Below are 20370 nucleotides of genomic sequence, written 5' to 3' on the forward strand. Positions count from 1 at the left end.
GTCTCGCATAACAACTCATTTAACTGCTTACTTTATTTAAATATTTGGTTTTAAAATACTATTGGATACGTTTCATGGAATAATTGCCCCTGGGAACTTTTCCTTATCATATAGGTATGCTCTTTATATCAAAACTTTATTATGCATATCTTCAAAGACAAAAATAATTTGGTAATTGTACAGTTTTTAATCAAAAACACATAAAATTGCTTACTTTATTTAAATATTTTATGTTTAAATACATATTTCTCAGAGAAGTTGTCCCTGGTAATAATGTTCCTCAAAGTTTTATAAATATTTTACATATCAAATAGGTACGTATTTATTTCTAACTCCGCTGCTTTGCATTACAAACAGAACAAATTTCTTGCTTTTTTAATATTTGGTCTAATCTGGACTAAATAAGTGGCTCCAGGGACACAGCAGGAATGAGTGATGTCTCACACAACTAGAGTTTAAAACCTATCTATGCTAGTCTGTCTCCAGGTGGCTTGCAACTACATAAACAGTTATACACTTTCCTCCATCTGTCTTGCTTTACAAATTACAACTAACATGTTAACACTAACACAATAATCACATTGAAATGACTACATCTTCATGTGGAAGGTTATCATTGTAAGCTTTGCCCAGTGCTAGCCCTGTGAAAGGGAAGCCTCCATGATGGAGGCAGGTGTTGGACTTTTCGGCCCGTGCTGACCACTGGAGAATGCCTCCACACCAAGAACTCGGGTGACGGAAAATAGGGGACACGACTCACAGGCTTATGTGTCCGAGCCCATAAGCGCGATTCTACATCTACGGAACACCGCCTGTCGTCCCCGCAACCAATACTGGGAGAGAAATCAATGAAAGAACTAATCACAGTTCTGCAGGTAGAGTTTCTGGTTGTTGCCATGGTACATTTGTGTGTGCTACATGTTCACCCACATCAATGATACTGGGAATTTTGAGATCCTTAATGTTCATAACACTATTCAGTCCAAAAGGAAACTTGGTGATGCAAAACTGTGGTCATGAGACACAAAGTTTGGAGTTTGGAGTCGGCCAGTACCGTACTTAACCCACCCAATCATGTGACACATAGCACAAGGCTTTAACAATAGAGAGGGTATTAGAACCCATTATCAAAAATGATAGGACATTCTTAGAGCTGGAAAAAAAAAGTTTTTAAAATTATATTTAAGTATTGAACTTGTTGTCAGTCTTTCACAAAAAAACGACACGCCGTGATGCTGTTAACCATATCCTTTTATTCACACAATAACAGTCTTTTCTCCCACACACATTTTCCTCCATTTCCCAACTCTCTAAACTAAAGCAGTGCTACCAACTCGGTAGCTACAACTATACCTAAGACACAAAATATCTTTATTGCCGATAACACCTCCCCTCAATAAAATATTTTTAAGAAACAAATAATCTTTTCCTAAATTTGTCAAACAGTACACCACCAAGAGGCTTAGTAAAAATATCACCTAGTTGGTCACTGGTATTAAAATAGTCCAACCTAATGATGTTTTCAAGCAGTTTCTCTTTTAAAAATACATTTCTTAATCTTTAGATGCTTGACTCTAGAGTTGTCAGTGGCCATATGTGCCAGCTTTATAGTAGACTGATTATCCTCTAACAGAGTGATGGGACCAACTTCTATTTTGAAATCATGCAACAAGTCTTTAAACCAACAAGCCTCACTGGCAGCTTGACTAAGAGCAACAAATTCTGCTTCAGTGGATGACAGAGCCACTGATTGTTGTTTTTTTGAAAACCAGATAACAGTTGGTACAGCCAAAAACCTTAAAGCAACAACCAGTTGTAGACTTACAGTCATCACTGCCTCCCCAGTCATTGTCCACATAGCCTACTACATCATCATTCCTGTTCCCATAGTAATTTAAACACATATTTAATGTACCCTTGATATACCTAAGAACATTTTGCAGAAGTTTGTAAAGTAAAGTGCTTGCACAGTTCTGATTTCTACTTAAGATTGCAACAACAGCACACAAATCATGTCTTGATCCCTTTGCTGCATATTGCTTTGTGTCGCGCCAGTCTGGAGCTAGCAGCGAGCCGCAACGGTCGTTTACTGTTTATAGCTTCACTTTGGAATGTACGACAAAAATTAAAGATCCCGCCAAGTCCTGGTGCAATACGCATTTTAAATGTTCGCCCCATTGAAATTTACAGATATCCGAGGTTTTTGATGAATGAAGCTTCAGTTCGAAAATGGTGCATCACGTTAAACGGCGGGCGAACGAATGTTCGTGACGAAGAACGCTTGGGCCGATTTTCAGTTGTGACTAGCGAACTCCAGTCAATAATTGAGGGAAAAATTTATATTCCCGAAAGTAAAGGATTTTTTTTTGGGCCTGGAGCCTCTATGGAAGTGACAACGAAATGAAAGAGGACGTTAATGAATGGTTCAACAGCTTGGCGGTGACTGAGTATGCAGAAGGCATGGGATACCTGGTGATGCACTGTGGAAATGTTTAAATTTGTATGGCGACTACACACTATGTGTGTTGTAAAATACTTTTTTTTGTTTCATTATCTTAAATAATAATATCTAGAGAAACAAACGTTATTTATTTTTAGGATGATCTTCGTAATTTATAGTTCTAAATATTTAAGATCCTATTTTTTTTGTACGAAAACTGCTCATAACACAGTATAGCATTCAGCATTGGGTTTTAAGCAGTGGCGTAGCCAGGATTTGTGTATGGGGGGTGTTAAGAAGCATGCAACCCCCCCCCCCCCCGTATTAAAGCGCGGGGTCCGGGGGTCCTCCCCCGGGAAAATTTGGATTTTAAGGTGTAAAGTAGTGCTATTTTAGCAGTTTTCGGTACTTAAATTTAAATATTGTAATGGTAAAATTTTTATTAATTTTAATATGAAATTTGTTTGAGTGATGAATAAGAAATTAATTAAAGATTTGGTGCTAAGGGGGGGGGGGGTTGAACCCCTAAAACCCCCCCCTGGCTACGCCCTTGGTTGTAAGTCGCGCGGCTACGCAGAGAGGCTTCAGGTGACGGGACTATACAGTAGGATTCGCACCACCAGGCAACTGTCAGTCACTCCGGGGCGAAGGACTCGAACCCACGACCCTCTCCGCGTGAGCGAGGCTCGTCAGCGATCATTCGGAAACGAATGAATCCTAGCGACGATCAGTCATGTGTGAGTGACGGAGTACGTAAAAAAATTAATTAATTTTGGACTTCAGTGAGTCCAATTCGAACAGTGAACAGTTTACACTATGCACTGTGTCGCCTAAAAACTACATTAAGTACCAACTGTGGTCTTCTGTTGTCCGGCTTGAATCAATATTTTTAGCACGGAACTCTCCCGAATTAGTCCAGGAAACCAAGACTTAAAAAGGCACAACCTGTGAAAAATTTGTCCAAAGCTGAATTTTTGCACAGTTGTAGATTTAACTATGCTTAATAACATACCGAAAGTTTACCGCTGTAGACCTTGTGCGTATCACCGAAAATTTGCATTTAAGTCCTAGATGACAGCGACTTACATCAGTCCATTAAAATGCTACCCATTTGTACAGTTTTTAATTTAGACTGTCCATAAAACTACCAAAATAATCTTGAGACTCTAATACAGCCATTAATGTTGTAAAAAGCACAAATTGTTAATATTAAAGATTTGATATTAAGCGATTAATGCATGACATATTATTTTTATCTTTGCCACTCAGATAAAAATACTATTTACACCAATATGAAGAGTCCAATGCGAAAAATGTCCAAATTAATGTTTTTGGTTATACATTTAGCTTTAAGACGGTATATTTATAAAGAGTCTAACGTAATTAGTTGGCTCATTAAAGCGGCCCGAGCGTTGCAGTGTACTGCGGCCGTACTGATCTCTCACGGCCACCGCCGTTCCAGCGCGGCATTGCGACACACTGCGTACTGCGACACTCATTCAACTGGGTCTTATTTAGGGAGTACTTAAAACATAGCTAATTCATATGAGAGGGTGTATGTTACATGTAATGAGATATGCATTTTTTTCTTATATGAATGTTTTTTGATACAATAAAATTAAAAATAAACGTTTTCTGCTTGGAACTTGTAAATGAAAAACTCTAGAGGACCTCTGGTTTTATAACTGCATGGATTTATTCTGTTTCAAAAATTTTATTATTAAAAATTATTTTTTTAGCAAATATTTTTTTTTTATTTCTGATATATCGTTTTATTTTCGATCAGAACAATGCAAAATTTTAATGTAGCCTGTATTCGACAAAATGAAAAATTATATATTTACTTCTTTAAAATCAGTTTACTACATAAAAATTGAATAAAACGATACATCGTAAATGTACTCTGAGTTTTTTTCTTCACTTTTACAACATAATTCCTATAATAAAAGGTTTTTTTTTCCAGAAAATAATTAAAACACGAGTTGTGTTGTAAAACGTATAGCTAGCATTACATATTCAGTTATTTTTTAATAAGTTAATGTATTTGAGTGCTGCGCCTAGCTGACGTCGTTGGATTGCTAGTGGCAAAGAGCGGTAGTGGATGTTTTTGCAAGAGTTTGACCGTATTTTATGACCCTACCTGTGAGAGGGTGTTCGTACCAGAAATCCTAACGGTTAAGGAAACTATCCATTCTCTGTAGTCACGTACGGGTGTGCTACTCGCGCAATATCGTCAAATATCACAACTTTCCGGGACGTTCGGTCATTTCTCGGTTAGCTCTGGTTTCACCATAGTAAACGGAAAAAAATCTTGTCTGTAGTGATTTCATATTCCTATTACCGTAGTAGTATGGCGTTTGAGGACAAACCAAGTTTGCTGTATACTGGGAGCCTACTTAAAAAAAGTATTTATAGAGTTATTAAATTATTTACGAAACACAATTTTGTGGATCGTTTGGGAAATTATCATTTAGGACTTAACTGCTCGTTATTGGTGTGATCACAAGGGATAATCGGTAAACTTTTGACATGTTACTAAGAAACGTTTATTCTACAACTGTACAAACTTTTCTGCTTTGGGATAATTTTCCATGTTTCTTAACAGCGAAAATCGTCCCGACCCCAAGCCGACTTCGGCAACCTCACAGTAGTACACACTACACGGCTCGGATAGCTTCAGGGGTCAAACAAATTGTATGAGACCCTTAACAAATATACACATTTAAAGAAGAATAAATATGCAACAACGTTTATTGAAAGCGATTTTCACGCAGGGCTCTTTATATTTATGTAAGATGTATTAACTTTTCCGTAAAATTGAATGAAAATGAATTTCTCAACTTTAATGATTTAAATTGTCTATTTTATATAAAGATGTTAAAACTGTGTACTTTTTATTACTATCCTCAGATAGGACAATGTTTCTAGATTATTTTGGGTTCCATACTGTCAGTCTACTCCATAAATTGCATTTTCAATATCCATTATTGTGGATCGTTGCAAAACATTGTCATTTTGGGCTTAACTGCTCGTTTTTTGCGTGACGCACAAGGTTTGCAACGGTAAACTTTTGATATGTTACTAAGAAACGTTCTTTCTACAACTGTACAAAGTTTTTTCTTTGGGATAATTTTCCATGTATTAAAAACCTTTGTTTCTTTACAGCGAAATTCGTCCCGACCCGAGCCTACTTCGACAACCTCGCAATAGTATACACTACGCGGCTCGGATCGCTTTAGCGGTCAGACACATTGTACCAAGCTCTCAACAAATAAACTAATTTAAAGTTTAAGAACTTTGCAACTACTTTTATTTAATGTTTTCACATCGGGCTCTACGTGTTTTTGTAATACGTATTTTTATTTGTGCCCTTTTTTTCAGAACACCTCTCTTCTAATATTATTGAATAAATATCATATTTAGTCAAACGTAGTGAAAGATTTTTAAATTTAATCATTGAGAATAATTTTTTGAGTAAGTTTTGGTTTGCTATTCTGAAAGTATACTATAGTAATTACTTTATAGTGCCATATTGTTGAGAGGTCAATAAAGTATTATTTAGGACTTAACTTCTCGTTTTCGGTGTTCCGCGCAAGGTTTGCGGAGGTAAACATTTCAAATGTTGCTAGAAAACTTGAATGTTGCCACTGTTTTAAATTTCAGTTAGGAGCAAATTTTACAAAGATTAAAAATCTTCGATTTCGTGGGAGTGAGAGTGGCCACAGCGCTTGCGGCTGTGGTTCTGTAGCAGTGCGTAGACGACATTGATAAGCTCGGGAGTCTCTAGTGATCCTATAAATTAAGCTAGACTTTTGAGAGATATGTACCTGTAAAGCTTAAGAACTATACAACAACTTTTGTTAAAGAAATATTTGCGTTAGACCCTTTATTTTTAAGTGAATTGTCTTTTTATTGCCTTGACTGATGTAAAAAAACTTATTTCATTAATTTAACATTTTTTTCTTACCTTTAATATTAAATTTTAGAACTTTATTCATTATAAATGTGAGTAGTAGTGCTTTAAGATTATTTTCATATAGTTATCGAGAGTCTACGGTAAAAAGTGCGAAAATGGGAAGCATTTTAATGAACTGCTGCAAGTCGCTGTCATCTAGGAGTTAACTGCAAATTTTCACTGATACGCACAAGGTCTACAGCGGTAAACTTTCGGTATGTTATTAAGCATAGTCGACTCTACCACTGTGCAAAAATTCAGCTTTGGACAAATTTTTCACAGGTTGAAACCTTTGTTTCCTGGACTAAATGGAGAAAAGGAAGAACAGCATCCTCAACGCAGCGGCGAATTAAGAAGCTACCGGAGAGTATATGGAGGGGGTGACAGTTTGATTCCGGTTAATAAACTAATGTTTTTTTTTAAATTATGATTATTTATGCGCGTAATGAAAAAATGACGAGAGTGATTTTTTTACAGATGCGCGCGCACCATGCAACAAAATTTTCATAGGATAAAAAAAAAGAAGCTGCATAATAAAAGGCCACATATAAATAAAAGTAGTTATATTTACTTGGCGTAATTAAAACTTAACTAATTTTGCATGCAAAATGTAATAGAAATGAAAAAATTAAAGGGCGGTTCGTAAAGTATAAATTCCATCAAATTAAAAAAAACAACTTTGTATTCAACATTTATCAGAACATGTGTATAAAATTAACAATTTAATTAAGTAAAATAACAGAAATAAATTAAAATTAGTTTTTTATTACATACGCCAAGTAAGTATAATTTTTAACGCGTGAACATAATAAGTACATGACCCATATATATATATATATATATATATATATATATATATATATATATATATATATATATATTAGTTTTCTCTGTAGGGACATAAAGATGAAGTTTGTTTAGAATTACTTTAATTTACATTTAGAAAATTTAAATATAATATCGGTCAATAAATGATTTTTATGGCCCATTAAACTTTATTTAATCAATTTATTCAGTTATAGGTAAGTTGCAGTTTATCTTGTTATTTACTTGCATGGAAGTATCTATCGATGCAACTCAATTTTTAAGCGAGATTTTGAACATATCTTCTTTGCGGTTCGTAGCACGATATTTGTAATGGCATCACGTGTTGCGTTAGTTTAACTTCTCGCGATATGTGTGTTTCAAGTAGGAGCCTAACAAATACGACTGTTGCAAAATACGAATTGTGGAATAAAAACATGTGGAGGGGTCTTTCAGTACTCGCAAGAGATGTGTAACATCTAACCTCGGTAACGAGCAAATTCATGTTTCTCAGTAGTATAGGATAGCCGGTCCGGAAACAGGGTCCAGGGTCCGGTGCCGGGTGCCGAGACACATCTTGGAATGTGACGTCACGGCGGCCATCTTGGATGAGCGTAACGGGACAAGTAGTACCGTGACCTTGACCTTGACCCCGGCGGCCATATTGGATCCGCCATCTTTAAATCGAGCGCCCCACTCACTCGTGATAGAATTTTCGTCATGGGCGCCATATTGATTTTTTTTCTGTTCCACTGGAGGCCACCATCTTGGATACCGTTGAATTTGTTTCTGCTGTTTGTTCCTAGATAGCGACAGCGTCGCTCTTGATTTTTTTCTGTTCCACTGGAGGCCGCCATCTTGGATACCGTCGACTTTGTTTCTGCTGTTTGTTCCTAGAGAGCGCCCGCATCGCTCTGTCTCATCACATAAGGTCGATGTTCCATTACCTACCATAGCTATTATGGTCCTTATCGATATATTATATTAATTTTTTTATGCAAAATACATTGGAAGCACTGTGATTCGAACCATCGCAGCTCTGATCTCTAGGTTGGAAAACATACGCCATCGAAACATTTACCACACTGAGAATTAAATAAGGTATATATAAAAATAAAATGCATATTCGGACTTGTATTTTTTTTTAATTTTTAGTAATAATAGCACCACTTGTTCGAGACAGAACCACTATCTGGTATTAAGACATAACTGTTGCAATTATCGTTACGGTCACCATCTTTAAAATCCGCAATTTATATGTTAGAAAATCGGGAAAAATTAAAAAAAATATAAAAAATTATATAATTGAATTAAATAATAAAAATCTTAAAAACCACTGTTGCACTTATCGTTACGGTCGCCATATTGGATTATATAAATGTTGCATGTTTCGTTACGCCCGCCATATTGGTTGAGTACTATGCCATCGTTACACTTTATGTTACGACCGTCATATTGGATCCTATTAATGTTGCATGTTTCGTTACGGTCGCCATCTTGAAAATCTTTATTTATTATCCGATTTTAATGAAAAAAGTACAAAATTCATCAAAAAATTAACTTATTAGAATTCTGATTGATTATATCGATTCCCGTCCTTGGTTCGAAACCGGTGAGGGCAAAAAAAAAAAACAGATCCTTCACAGAAGCCACCTACAGACTGACCTACCACCAATACCAAGGTATACAGGTATATGCAGTCAGCTGGTAGGACGACATGTCCACCATCTTGTCTTCATCCGCTGGTGACCACCATTTTGTTTTCGTCTGCTAGAGTGTGCTGATACCATGTTAGTATAATTTTCTGGGCACCATACCTTTGTCCTCAACTGTTGGCATTGATCTTAGACCTTGACCTTGAACTTTGACCTTGACTTTGAAATTTGACCTTGAACTTGAAATTTTGATCTTGACCTTGAAATTTGACCTTGACCTTGAAATTTGACCTTGATCTTTGACTTTGACCTTGTTTACCATCATGGATCCGACATTTTATATTCAGTACATGCTACCAGGAGCTACTGCCTGCTAGTGGTCATTGCGACTTTCTTGTTATCAACTGCTAGAGTGCGCTGATGCCATTTTAGTTTAATTCTTATCCGCTAGAGTGCAGTAATCATTTATTATTATTGCTGTGACACCCGTCATCTTTTTATTTGGCCGCCATCTTGGAATTGTGTAATTATTTAGCTAGAAATTCGGGAAAAATCCCAAAATTCACAAAAAAAAATTGGCAAACATTCTACAGATTGATTCGATCCACTCCTGTTTTTGGTTCGATACTCGATCGATGTAATAACGTTTAATTTGATGTAAAAAAATAATAATTTTAATAAACCATGTTCAATATTCTTAAAGAGACTTAAAATCCTCTACTACCATTATCCTATAAGCCATGAAGACCAACATCTTGGAAAATTCGTAATAATTAACCTAAAAATTCAGGAAAAAGTTCAAAATTCATTAAATAAATTTGCAAACAATATACTGATTAATTATGTTGCACTCACGAAAAATTGTCACGTTTCGCCTGAGCCGAGCGTGCGAAAACCGGCCGACCACCGTGCGAGAAAATCTTCTACAATATCAAACAGGCTAAGTCGGGCTTTTTTAACTAATTGTTCGTAATTATATTTAAACAATTTTTGAAAATTAAATTTGCGAAAACTGAAAATAATATTTGAAAATTAAAAAGTATGCAATTTTTCGTTAATGTTTTCTTATGACGTTATCATGTAAATTTATTTTACTGATTCTGCTAGCTTTTGAACTTCTCATTGTTGAGCAAATATAGAGTTCTAGTCCAAGCCAAAATTTTTTGTATGTTTTTTAATTTGTGTTTAATATTTTTAATTTGTTTTGTAATTTATCAAAGAAAATGTGTGATGGTTTTCTCCGTGTGCTGCCGATTAACCATGTCAATATTATGATGAATTTTTCCGTGTACTCATGATTATTCTTGTCAATATTTTAATGTTTTTTTCCGTGTGCTTGCGATCATTCCTGTGTTTTCTCCAAGTGCTTCTGGTTATTTCTGAGGAACCGATCTCTCCATGAAAGAGTTTTACTCTTTGTGAGACATGTAATTTTATTCAAGGTTACATTTAATTCGTGAATTTCTGCTGCTAAATCACCACTTGCAATATTTTTATCAGGTGGAATAAAAAAAAATCATTATTCTGTCAAATAATAATAAGCCCTGAGAAATCTGAGAAACACTAACTGGAAGAACAAACTTCCTTCTCCTTGGAGTCTAGCGAAACCATCCTTCTTTTGCGATCGTTAGTGAGCATCCCGCATCCCGCATAAAATAAATAAATATTATTTACCTGCAAGCAACACGTAGCGTCATCTGTTGATGAAAAGCAGAACTACTTATCTACAACCAGTACTTTTGCATGAGATAACTTAACTCTCGCTTACGAAATATTTAGAAAATTCTATTTAAGTAATGGTTTCAATTTAAAACTCTTAGTTTGCATCTGCCATTAGTCGCAGATGCTGACATGTACCCTGGTTCGTTGCCTGTAGCTGTATAAAACCAACATCACTGTAGATACTGCAGCAAGGTGTTTACCTTGAGAAAGAATGCTAAACGACATGAGAGAAGCGAGTGTAGTTTGGGTCCTTGTCAAAAACCATTTAATTGCAGTCAGTGTCATAAATCCTTTGGTAGACGATATTACTTGGATAGACATTGCAAGAACTGTACAACTAAGATGAATAAAGATAACGAAGACTGTGCTCCAACATCGTGGAAGAGGAACGAAGGCAGAATATTAGACGACAATAATGAATATGAAGAATGTTAAAAAGATAATGCTAAAAATACTGATATAGATCAAGACAATAATTAAAAATTAAAAACAAACGAAGAAATTAGCAACCTCATTAGAAATGAAAAGATATTTACATCAATATCTAGTTGACTCCATGAAAATGTGAAATATGGAGAACCACCTGAAGCTAACAAGACTGAAGACTGTGATGAAACATCTGAAGCTGACACGATTGAAGATTGTGGTGACACATCTGAGGCTGACATGATCGATGACTGTGCTGACACATCTAAGGCTGACATGATTGAGTACTGTGCTGAAGCACATAAAGCAGTCAAGATCGAAGACTGTGATGGCGGCCTGAGACCAAAACGATGGAAACGTCGTAATAAATTATCCTGATCAAACTTGTAATGCTGACGTGAATGAGTACTGTGCTGCAGCACCTAAATCATTCAAGAGCGAAGACTGTGATGGTGGCTTGAGACCAAAACGATGGAAACGACTTAATAAAATTAATTATTCTGATCAAGCTTGTGATGCTGACATGATTGAGTACTGTGCTGAAGCACCTAAAGCGGTCAAGAGCGAAGACAGTGATGGTGGCTTGAGATCAAAACGATGGAAACGACGTAACAAAATAAATTATCCTAATCAAGCTTGTGAAAATCACTGGATCGATGACAAAAGTGACCTTGTAGTTGGTGTTGAAACAAAATACACCAGGGATAATAATATTTATTATAAACATACAAGGAAGATGAACGTAGCAGAAGAGATTGATTGTACCTCATGGGAAGATCCTAACATTGGTTGACAGGCTAAGACTTCTACATGGTTCGCTTTGTGCAGGAAACTATTCGAACATCAAAGAAATATCCTTCATACTTAAAGAACTGAGGGAAGCTGGCTACATAAAATAATGGTTTCAATTAAAAAAATGTGTATAAACTTGAAGAAAAAATAATATATTTTTCAAAATTGATATTATCATTTCTCGAAAGCTAATTTCTAAATAAAACTTATCACTTAAACGTGTAAAGAAGTCACCACTGACATCCAAAATGTATACTAATAAAGTCATGCAAGTAAACATGTCAAGTTCGATAAAAAAAAAGTAATTGAAATCAGTTGGAGCATTTGGAGCATTTGGAGCTGTTGGTGCATTTGGAGATGTGGGAGCTGTTGGAGCATTTGGAGTCTTTGGAGCATTTGGAGATGTTGGAGCATTGGGCATTTGGAGCTGTTGGAGCATTTGGAGCTGTTGGAGCATTTGGAGCCTTTGGAGCATTTGTAGCTGTTGGAGCATTTGGTGCATTTGGAGCATTTGGAGCTGTTGGAGGTGTTGGAGCATTTGGAGCATTTGGAGCGGTTGGAGCATTTGGCATTTGGAGCTGTTGGAGAAATTGCAGCATTTTGAGCATTTGGAGCTGTTGGCGCATTTTGTATTTGGAGCATTTGGAGCCTTTGGAGCATTTGGAGCTGTTAATGCATTTGGAGCTGTTGGAGTATTTGGAGCTGTTGGCGCCTTTGGCATTTGGAGCTGTTGGAGCATTTGGAGCTGTTGGGGCATTTGGAGCATTTGGAGCATTATGAGCTGTTGGAGCTTTTGGAGCATTTTGAGTTGTTGGAGCTGTTGGAGCATTTGGAGCAGTTGAAGCTGTTGGAGCTAAGAAGTAGTCGTTTCACATCTATGCAGGGCTAAATGTTTAAAAGATTGCTGGCTTTCGCAAGTGATCCTGTAGTAGGATAGAAATTGTGTAATAAATATTATGTTTGAGAAAGAACTTACAGTGTTTTATTTTCGAACCTTACACTTTTCTGGTATTTAAATTAAAATTCTTTTAGCTTCGTCCAGGATCGTGCCAAGGACCTTAGTCGACCTAATTAATCAGTATATTGTTTGCACATTTATTTAATGAACTTTTAACTTTTTCCTGAATTTCCAGGTTAATTTTTACGAATTTTCCAAGATGTTGGTCTTCATGGCTTATAGGATGATGGTAGTAGAGAATTTAAAGTCTCTTTAAGAATTTTGAACATGGATTATTTAAATTATTATTTTTTTACATAAAATTAAACGTTATTACATCGATTGAGTATCGAACCAAAAACAGGAGCGTATCAAATCAATCTGTAGAAAGATTGCCATTTTTTTGGTGAATTTTGGAATTTTTCCCGAATTTCTAGCTAAATAATTACATAATTCCAAGATGGCGAACAAATAAATAGATGACGGGTGTCACAGCAATAATAATAAATGATTACTGCACTCTAGCGGGTAAGAATTAAACTAACATGGCATCAGCGCACTCTAGCAGTTGATAACAAGATGGTCGCAATGACCACTAGCAGGCAGTAGCTCCTGGTAGCATGTACTGAATATAAAATGTCGGATCCATGATGGTCGACGAGGTCAAAGTCAAAGATCAAGGTCAAGGTCAAATTTCAAGGTCAAGGTCTAAGTTCAATGCCAACAGTTGTGGACAAAGGTATGGTGACCAGAAAATTATACTAACATGGTATCAGCACACTCTAGCAGACGAAAACAAAATGGTGGTCACCAGCGGATGAAGACAAGATGGTGGACATGTCGTCCTACCAGCTGACTGCATATACCTGTATACCTTGGTATTGGTGGTAGGTCAGTCTGTAGGTGGCTTCTGTGAAGGATCTGTTTTTTTTGCCCTCACTGGTTTCGAACCAAGGACGGGAATCGATATAATCAATCAGAATTCTAATAAGTTAATTTTTTGATGAATTTTGTACTTTTTTCATTAAAATCGGATAATAAATAAAGATATTCAAGATGGCGACCGTAACGAAACATGCAACATTAATAGGATCCAATATGACAGTCGTAACATAGAGTGTAACGATGACATAGTACTCAACCAAGATGGCGGGCGTAACGAAACATGCAACATTTATATAATCCAATATGGCGACCGTAACGATAAGTGCAACAGTGGTTTTTAAGATTTTTATTATTTAATTCAATTATATAATTTTTTATGATTTTTAAAATTTTTCCCGATTTTCTAACATATATTTTGCGGATTTTAAAGATGGTGACCGTAACGATAATTGCAACAGTTATGTCTTAATACCAGATAGTGGTTCTGTCTCGAACAGGTAGTGCTATTATTACTAAAAATTAAAAAAAAATACAAGTCCGAATATGCATTTTATTTTTATATATACCTTATTTAATTCTCAGTGTGGTAAATGTTTCGATGGCTGAGCGGTTAAAGGCGTATGTTTTCCAACCTAGAGATCAGAGCTGAGCTGGTTCGAATCACAGCGCCTCCAATGCATTTTGCATAAAAAATTAAAATTAATATGTCTATAAGGACCATAATAGCTCTGGTAGGTAATGGAACATTGACCTTATGTGATGAGCCAGAGCGACGTTGGCGCTCTCTAGGAACAAACAGCAGAAACAAAGTCGACGGTATCCAAGATGGCGGCCTCCAGTGGAACAGAAAAAAATCAAGAGCGACGCTGTCGCTATCTAGGAACAAACAGCATAAACAAATTCAACGGTATCCAAGATGGCGGCCTCCAGTGGAACAGAAAAAAAATCAATATGGCGCCCATGACGAAAATTCCGTAACGAGTGAGTGGGGCGCTCGATTTAAAGATGGCGGATCCAATATGGCCACCGGGGTCAAGGTCAAGGTCACGGTACTACTTGTCCCGTTACGCTCATCCAAGATGGCCGCCGTGACGTCACATTCTAAGATGTGTCTCGGCACCCGGCACCGGACCCTGGACCCTGTTTCCGGTCCGGCTATCCTATACTACTTTTCTCTAATGTTGCAAATACATTTACAATATGAAACTATAAAACAAAATTTAACATACAATTATTAAAAATAACGCAGAGCGTGATAAATGTGTACGAAAATTATGTTTTGACCTACACCTGTGGACTCGAAATATACGTAGTTTCCGCACTCGCCGCTAAAATTCGTTGCCCGAGCAGCTACGTCGCCTATTGAATCATTTGAATAGCAGACCAAAATTTTAAACTTTGCAATGAAACGGCTCCAATAAAAGCAATAAAGACTCGAAAAGATACTAAACCTCAGCCTTGGACCTGATATTCGACAAGATATTTGATTAAAACACTGCCCATCTTGTAAAAATTCACTAAACGGTTAATACTCTAAAGTTATATTTTGTATTTGTGAATAGATGATAGCACCATGGTTACGCATTTCCGTTCCATGCGACTTCCGTTCCTTTCACAAAATTATTCCTATTAAATGCCGTATACCGGGAGCTAAGTTGTTACACATCGAAATGAAGATAATGGTTCTAAGTCATGCCGAAATGAAGAGCAGAAGTGACAGAGAAGAACTAAGGAACGAACCCCAGTGATCACTGCAATGACAGATCGCTACGTTACGCACAGCATGACGGTTTGGAGCGATGGTTGATGTCTTGATTGGTGGTTGTCCGGAGCACGCGCGTGGATCGTCGGGCGAGGACAGAGCTGCGACAGTGTCTGTTATATTGGAGATATGCGTGCTCCTTTCCAGCCTCGCAGGCCAAGGATCACACGCCACTCCCACTTTCGCAATCGCATTCTGCGTGAACCCCCTCCCCCCCCTCCGCAGTTACCCCCACCACCATTGACCGTGCGCTGTGCCAAGATACATATCTATACTTCACTGTGAAGATGAAAAAAAAAAATGGTTTGAATTCATTGTTTCCCCAGACTGACTGGTGATGGTGCATTCCAAGTACCAGTGTGAGAACCTAAGGTATTTTTTCAGGTGTTGTGGCCTCAGTGTTATTTAACCTCATTTCAATAGCACCGGCACAAAACTTCCGTCGCTCTCTGTCTGGAGTCGCGTATGAAAATGTAAAACAAATAAACAAATGAACTCCCCTGAACGACGGTATAACAAGTACGGTAACATAAAAAGCAGATAGCAGAGAATCAAGACAACAAAAAGGAGACTGTGTAGAGATTAATTACTTAAGATACTTACGGATCTACAAATTAAAACAATAGCATATGTATTAAATAAAAATATGAAACTAAATGCTCAAAGGAAAATTATTTCAAATGGCTGTTACATCAAAATAAAATATTGGCGGCAGCCTAAAAGCGATATAAAACTCTTTCATTAATTAGTACACAAACTGATATTCCAATACCATCAAAACTATAAAGCAACTCATAGAAAATGTATATTCTAATCTTTTTTAAAAAATGGAAAGGTACCCTTAATAATGTAAGTATTATTAAGAAGAATTATATTTATGGCAGGGGCGCAACAACAGGGGGGGGGGGAAGAGTATTTCTGCCCCCCCCCCTCTGAAACCTTGAAGTGGGGACAAACGGGGGCAAAGAAAGTGCTGTGTAATAAATTTTTAGATAATAAAACTGCTTAAATAGCACTATTTTCCACCTTGAAATACAAATTTTCCCGGGGGAGCACCCCCAACCCTACGCTTCAATAGGGGGGATCGATGATTCTTTATAAAAAGGTATTATGCCCCCCCCCCTGGAAATTTAGTTGTTGCGCCCCTGATTTATGGCCATATATAAATGTATTAAAAAACTTCCATAACTACTTCAAAACAACTTTGCACTTTCAATTTACTACTCGCCAATCAAAACTACTCCATCACAGTTACAGTTGTTCACTAACTCGGCGATTAGACAGGTGTACTCGCAGTTCACGGCAGCGAGTGCCGCGCCGCCACAGCTGGAGTCGAGGGGACTGCGGGCTACTGAGGTGAGGCAAGCGGCCCGAGTGCAAATAGCAGGCTGGAGTGTGGCGGCCCTGGTTGCCGATGAGTACCAGTCGAGTGCCGGTCCCTGGCAGGAGCCGCAGCCAGAAGGTCACCGGCCAATGCAGGAGGGAAGATGGCCGCCCCCGGGAACAATGGCAGGAACACCGAGTGTTGCCTCATCGCGCTTTGTTCCACGGCTGTGTGGCTCTGGCGCCTGATAGCAGTCTTCCCTCCTCCGTGCACCTCGCACTACACTCCGTCGGGAGGGGTGTGTGGTTACAGTAGCGTATTTACCAATATTACATCCCACCAGTTTTTCCTCAGTACAGCAGAACCACGTAAAATAAACAACTGTGAATATAATTAATTAGATCTTTTGTAAACTGAGTTTTATGTCGAGGAACAGGCAGTTGCCTCAAGGCCTCCAGTATTCCCTGAAGCCTTGGTGTACTCATATTAAGTCTGACTCCTATGAGTTACAACCATGGGGAGCGAAGAAGAATTCCGTGTCCTCCTCCGTGTACGCCCGTTACTCAGTTACTCATTTGCGTAACGGACTTTGAAGCATGGAAAGTGTCGGTAGGTGACGAGACTCCACTATTGTAACCTTCCGGCGATGAAACTTAGTGTGTCACGGAGGGGAATAAATACTGGCTGTGCGCAAGTTCAGAATAAAATACAATGATAAACCTCGAGTAAGACAGAGTAAGACAGGAGGTTGACAGCAATGCACGGCCTCTGCATGACACCCGGTCGACAGTACGCTGGGAGAGACGCCGGGTAACGAGCGAGTAGCTTCGGTGTGGAGAGCGATGGCACATCTTGATATATTCAGAAGAATATTTGGTATTTAATGTTTGTTTTTAATTATCATTGTTCTAAATATTATTGTAATTAATTCTTAATGAAATAGATTTGTTTTTATGTTAAAATACTCTGCATGTAATCCAATCAGCTGGTAATTAGTCCATCACACTTTTCGTTCTTCCATAATTAGAATGAATGAAAACGACGATTAGTTGCGAAATGTTTTTCAAATGATCTCTACAAAACACAGTAACTTCATTCATTCTTTTTTGTTAGAAGATATTTTTTTTTAATGTGTAGTAGTTTCCTGACGACTCATGTTGCGTTGTCACTGGCCATGCCCAGAGCAGAAAAAGCTCCTCGCGCGGATCAGGGCCGGCGAGGAAAGGATCGTTACAGTCGTGGCAGATCACGGCCTTTACGCACCAGCAGAGACAGAAGAATATTGCCAGGTGGTCTACAGACAAGTTCAGCTGGAGTCATGTCTACAGAAAAACTGGGATGTGTGTCTTACTGCGGGTGGGAGTCTGCACGCACCTCTCTGGATTATATTGTACGTTTCCGTATTTAATGACCCAGTAGTCAATGAGACACAAAAAAAAAACACGCATATAAGTAGGTATATATGTATATGAAGTACTTATAAAATAAAATAGTGTCTAGCTATGCTCATTTGGCAAGATGAAGTTGCCACCTGAGTAAGACTAGGAAAATTCACATCGTGGAGGAATTACGATATATAAAAACAATAATAGAATCTGAAAGACTTGACAGAACTCGATCAGGTTTGTTTTGTCGGCTAGATATTTTCATTGTAGAGACTTGAATATACAGCTATCGTCAAAGCAATGTATCGTAAAAATATATAAGTAGTATATGATAGTAGGTACGAAACCCAGGGTTCTGGGTGTGGAGGCAGAGACACTATCCACCATATTGTAATATGACACCATGGCAGTCATCTTGAATGACCATGACCTTTTACATTGATCCTTGATCTTGACCCTTGACCTTTGACTTGACCATAAACATGGCAGTCATCATTGATTCCGCCATTTTGTTTTCATCTGCTGGTAGTCGCCATATTGTTTTTGTCTGCTGGTAATCGCCATATTGCTTTTGTCTGCTGGCGGCCTCCAGCAGAACAGAAAAAAAAATTATGGCAGCTGTGACATCATCCAAAATGGCGTCTCCAGCAGACGAAAACAATATGGTGACCTCCAGCAGGAGAAAATAATATGGTGACCTCCAGCAGTCGAAAACAAAATGGGGGAATCCAATATGGCTGCTGAATTCAATGTCAAGGTCAGAGGTCAAGTCAAAGGTCAAGGACAAGATCAAAGGTCATTATCAAAGGTCATGCCAAAGGCCAATGCCAAAGTTCAAGGTCAAATGTTAAGGTCAAAGTCCAAGGTCAAGTTCTTCCAAGATGACCACCGTGACATCATAATCCAAAATGGCGGACAGTGTCGCCTCCTTCACACCCAGAAGGCAGGGCTCGGACTGATTATTATACCTATACTATTTACATAGGCTATGGCAAATATTGTTTTTATAAAATAAGGGCTGAAACCAAATAAAAAAACAAATATAAAAAAATAATTGATTGTAAAGTTATCATAATCACTTAAAAAAAAACTCTAAAACAACCCAATCTTCGAATGTAAATATAATATAATTATGTAATAATTAAGAATTACAAATTAGAATTACATAATTATCTATCGTAAAATAAAATCATTTAAATAATATATTGGTTTTAAAAATAAAACTGAAAATTTTATATTTTCGTTTTCATTCTATGATCTTAAATCAATTGTTTGATTATTTTGTTTAAAAAAGTTATATACACATAAACACATGAACACATATACACATATTAATAATTTTAAATACATGAAACAAACTTTTCAAGTTTTTATGAAAGAAAAACTTACATTAACACGTGTGAAAACTGAAATTGAATACAGACTACATGAAAACACAATTCCTGCCGCTTCTCTGTACGAGGCATGTCGGGCTATAATGGGGGAGGAAGAACATTATTGTAGCCCACTAAGGTTTACAATAACCCTTCCAAAATTATTGTGTCTGTAACATTATGTAGCTAAGTCGGTATAATTTTCTTATTCTATCTTAGCTTGTTTTTTTCCTTCATATTTTAAATCCTAGAAGAGATGGGTTCCTGTAATAGGCTGGACCTACGGGTCGTTGCTGACGGTCATTGTTTTGGATTATAAGAACTAATAGCAAAAGGTATAGCTTAGTTTAAATGCTAGAAGTGTTAAATAGTCATGCCTTGGTTTGTGTCAAAATGCAAGTTTGCTTTTAATAAGCTTAAGAATAGCGTGTGACTGCTAGGATTCCTAATGTACACAGCCGCACATATTGACGGTTACGTTGGCAAATGTCGGAGGCACGCGCGGAGGCGGGACTCGGTATACGTCACCTGGAGCCCGCGCGGACTGACTTTCACCCGCGGGGCGGGCCCAGCACCACTCCAGTTCCCAGTTCCCCCGCCTGCCGCCGAGAGGGGCAGCTGGCGCAGTGCGGCGCGGTGCACGGCCCGGTGCGGACACGCGAGTCGGTGCTTCAGCCTCACAGCCTCGCACATGGCCGCACGCAGTCTGCTGGGCGCCGCGACGCTCGTGCTGGTGCTCTGCTGGCCCGCCAGCCCCCAGCAGTACAAGCAGCGCCAGCAGCTCGACCCAGGTACTACCCCGCTCCTCCGGCAGTACGACACTGACCGCACCGCTGCAAAGTTTATACAATTAGCAGACATTTATAGCATTAGATACTAACCTCGCCGCTGCAATGTCTATACGACTAGG

General features: G+C 37.9%; 1 protein-coding gene across 1 annotated transcript in view; it reads left to right on the plus strand.

Moving 5' to 3' along the window:
* Positions 1–20060: 20060 nt before the first annotated feature.
* Positions 20061–20370, plus strand: part of LOC134538819 (brevican core protein-like) — a 102055-nt gene continuing 101745 nt past the window's right edge. Inside the window, exon 1 of the mRNA XM_063380330.1 lies at positions 20061–20251. Within this exon, the coding sequence (XP_063236400.1) occupies positions 20152–20251 (100 nt within the window). The 5' untranslated portion in view covers positions 20061–20151. The remainder of the gene's footprint in view (positions 20252–20370) is intronic.

This window comes from Bacillus rossius, chromosome 1 (genome assembly GCF_032445375.1).
Source record: "Bacillus rossius redtenbacheri isolate Brsri chromosome 1, Brsri_v3, whole genome shotgun sequence".
In the NCBI taxonomy this organism is placed as follows: Eukaryota; Metazoa; Arthropoda; class Insecta; order Phasmatodea; family Bacillidae; genus Bacillus; species Bacillus rossius.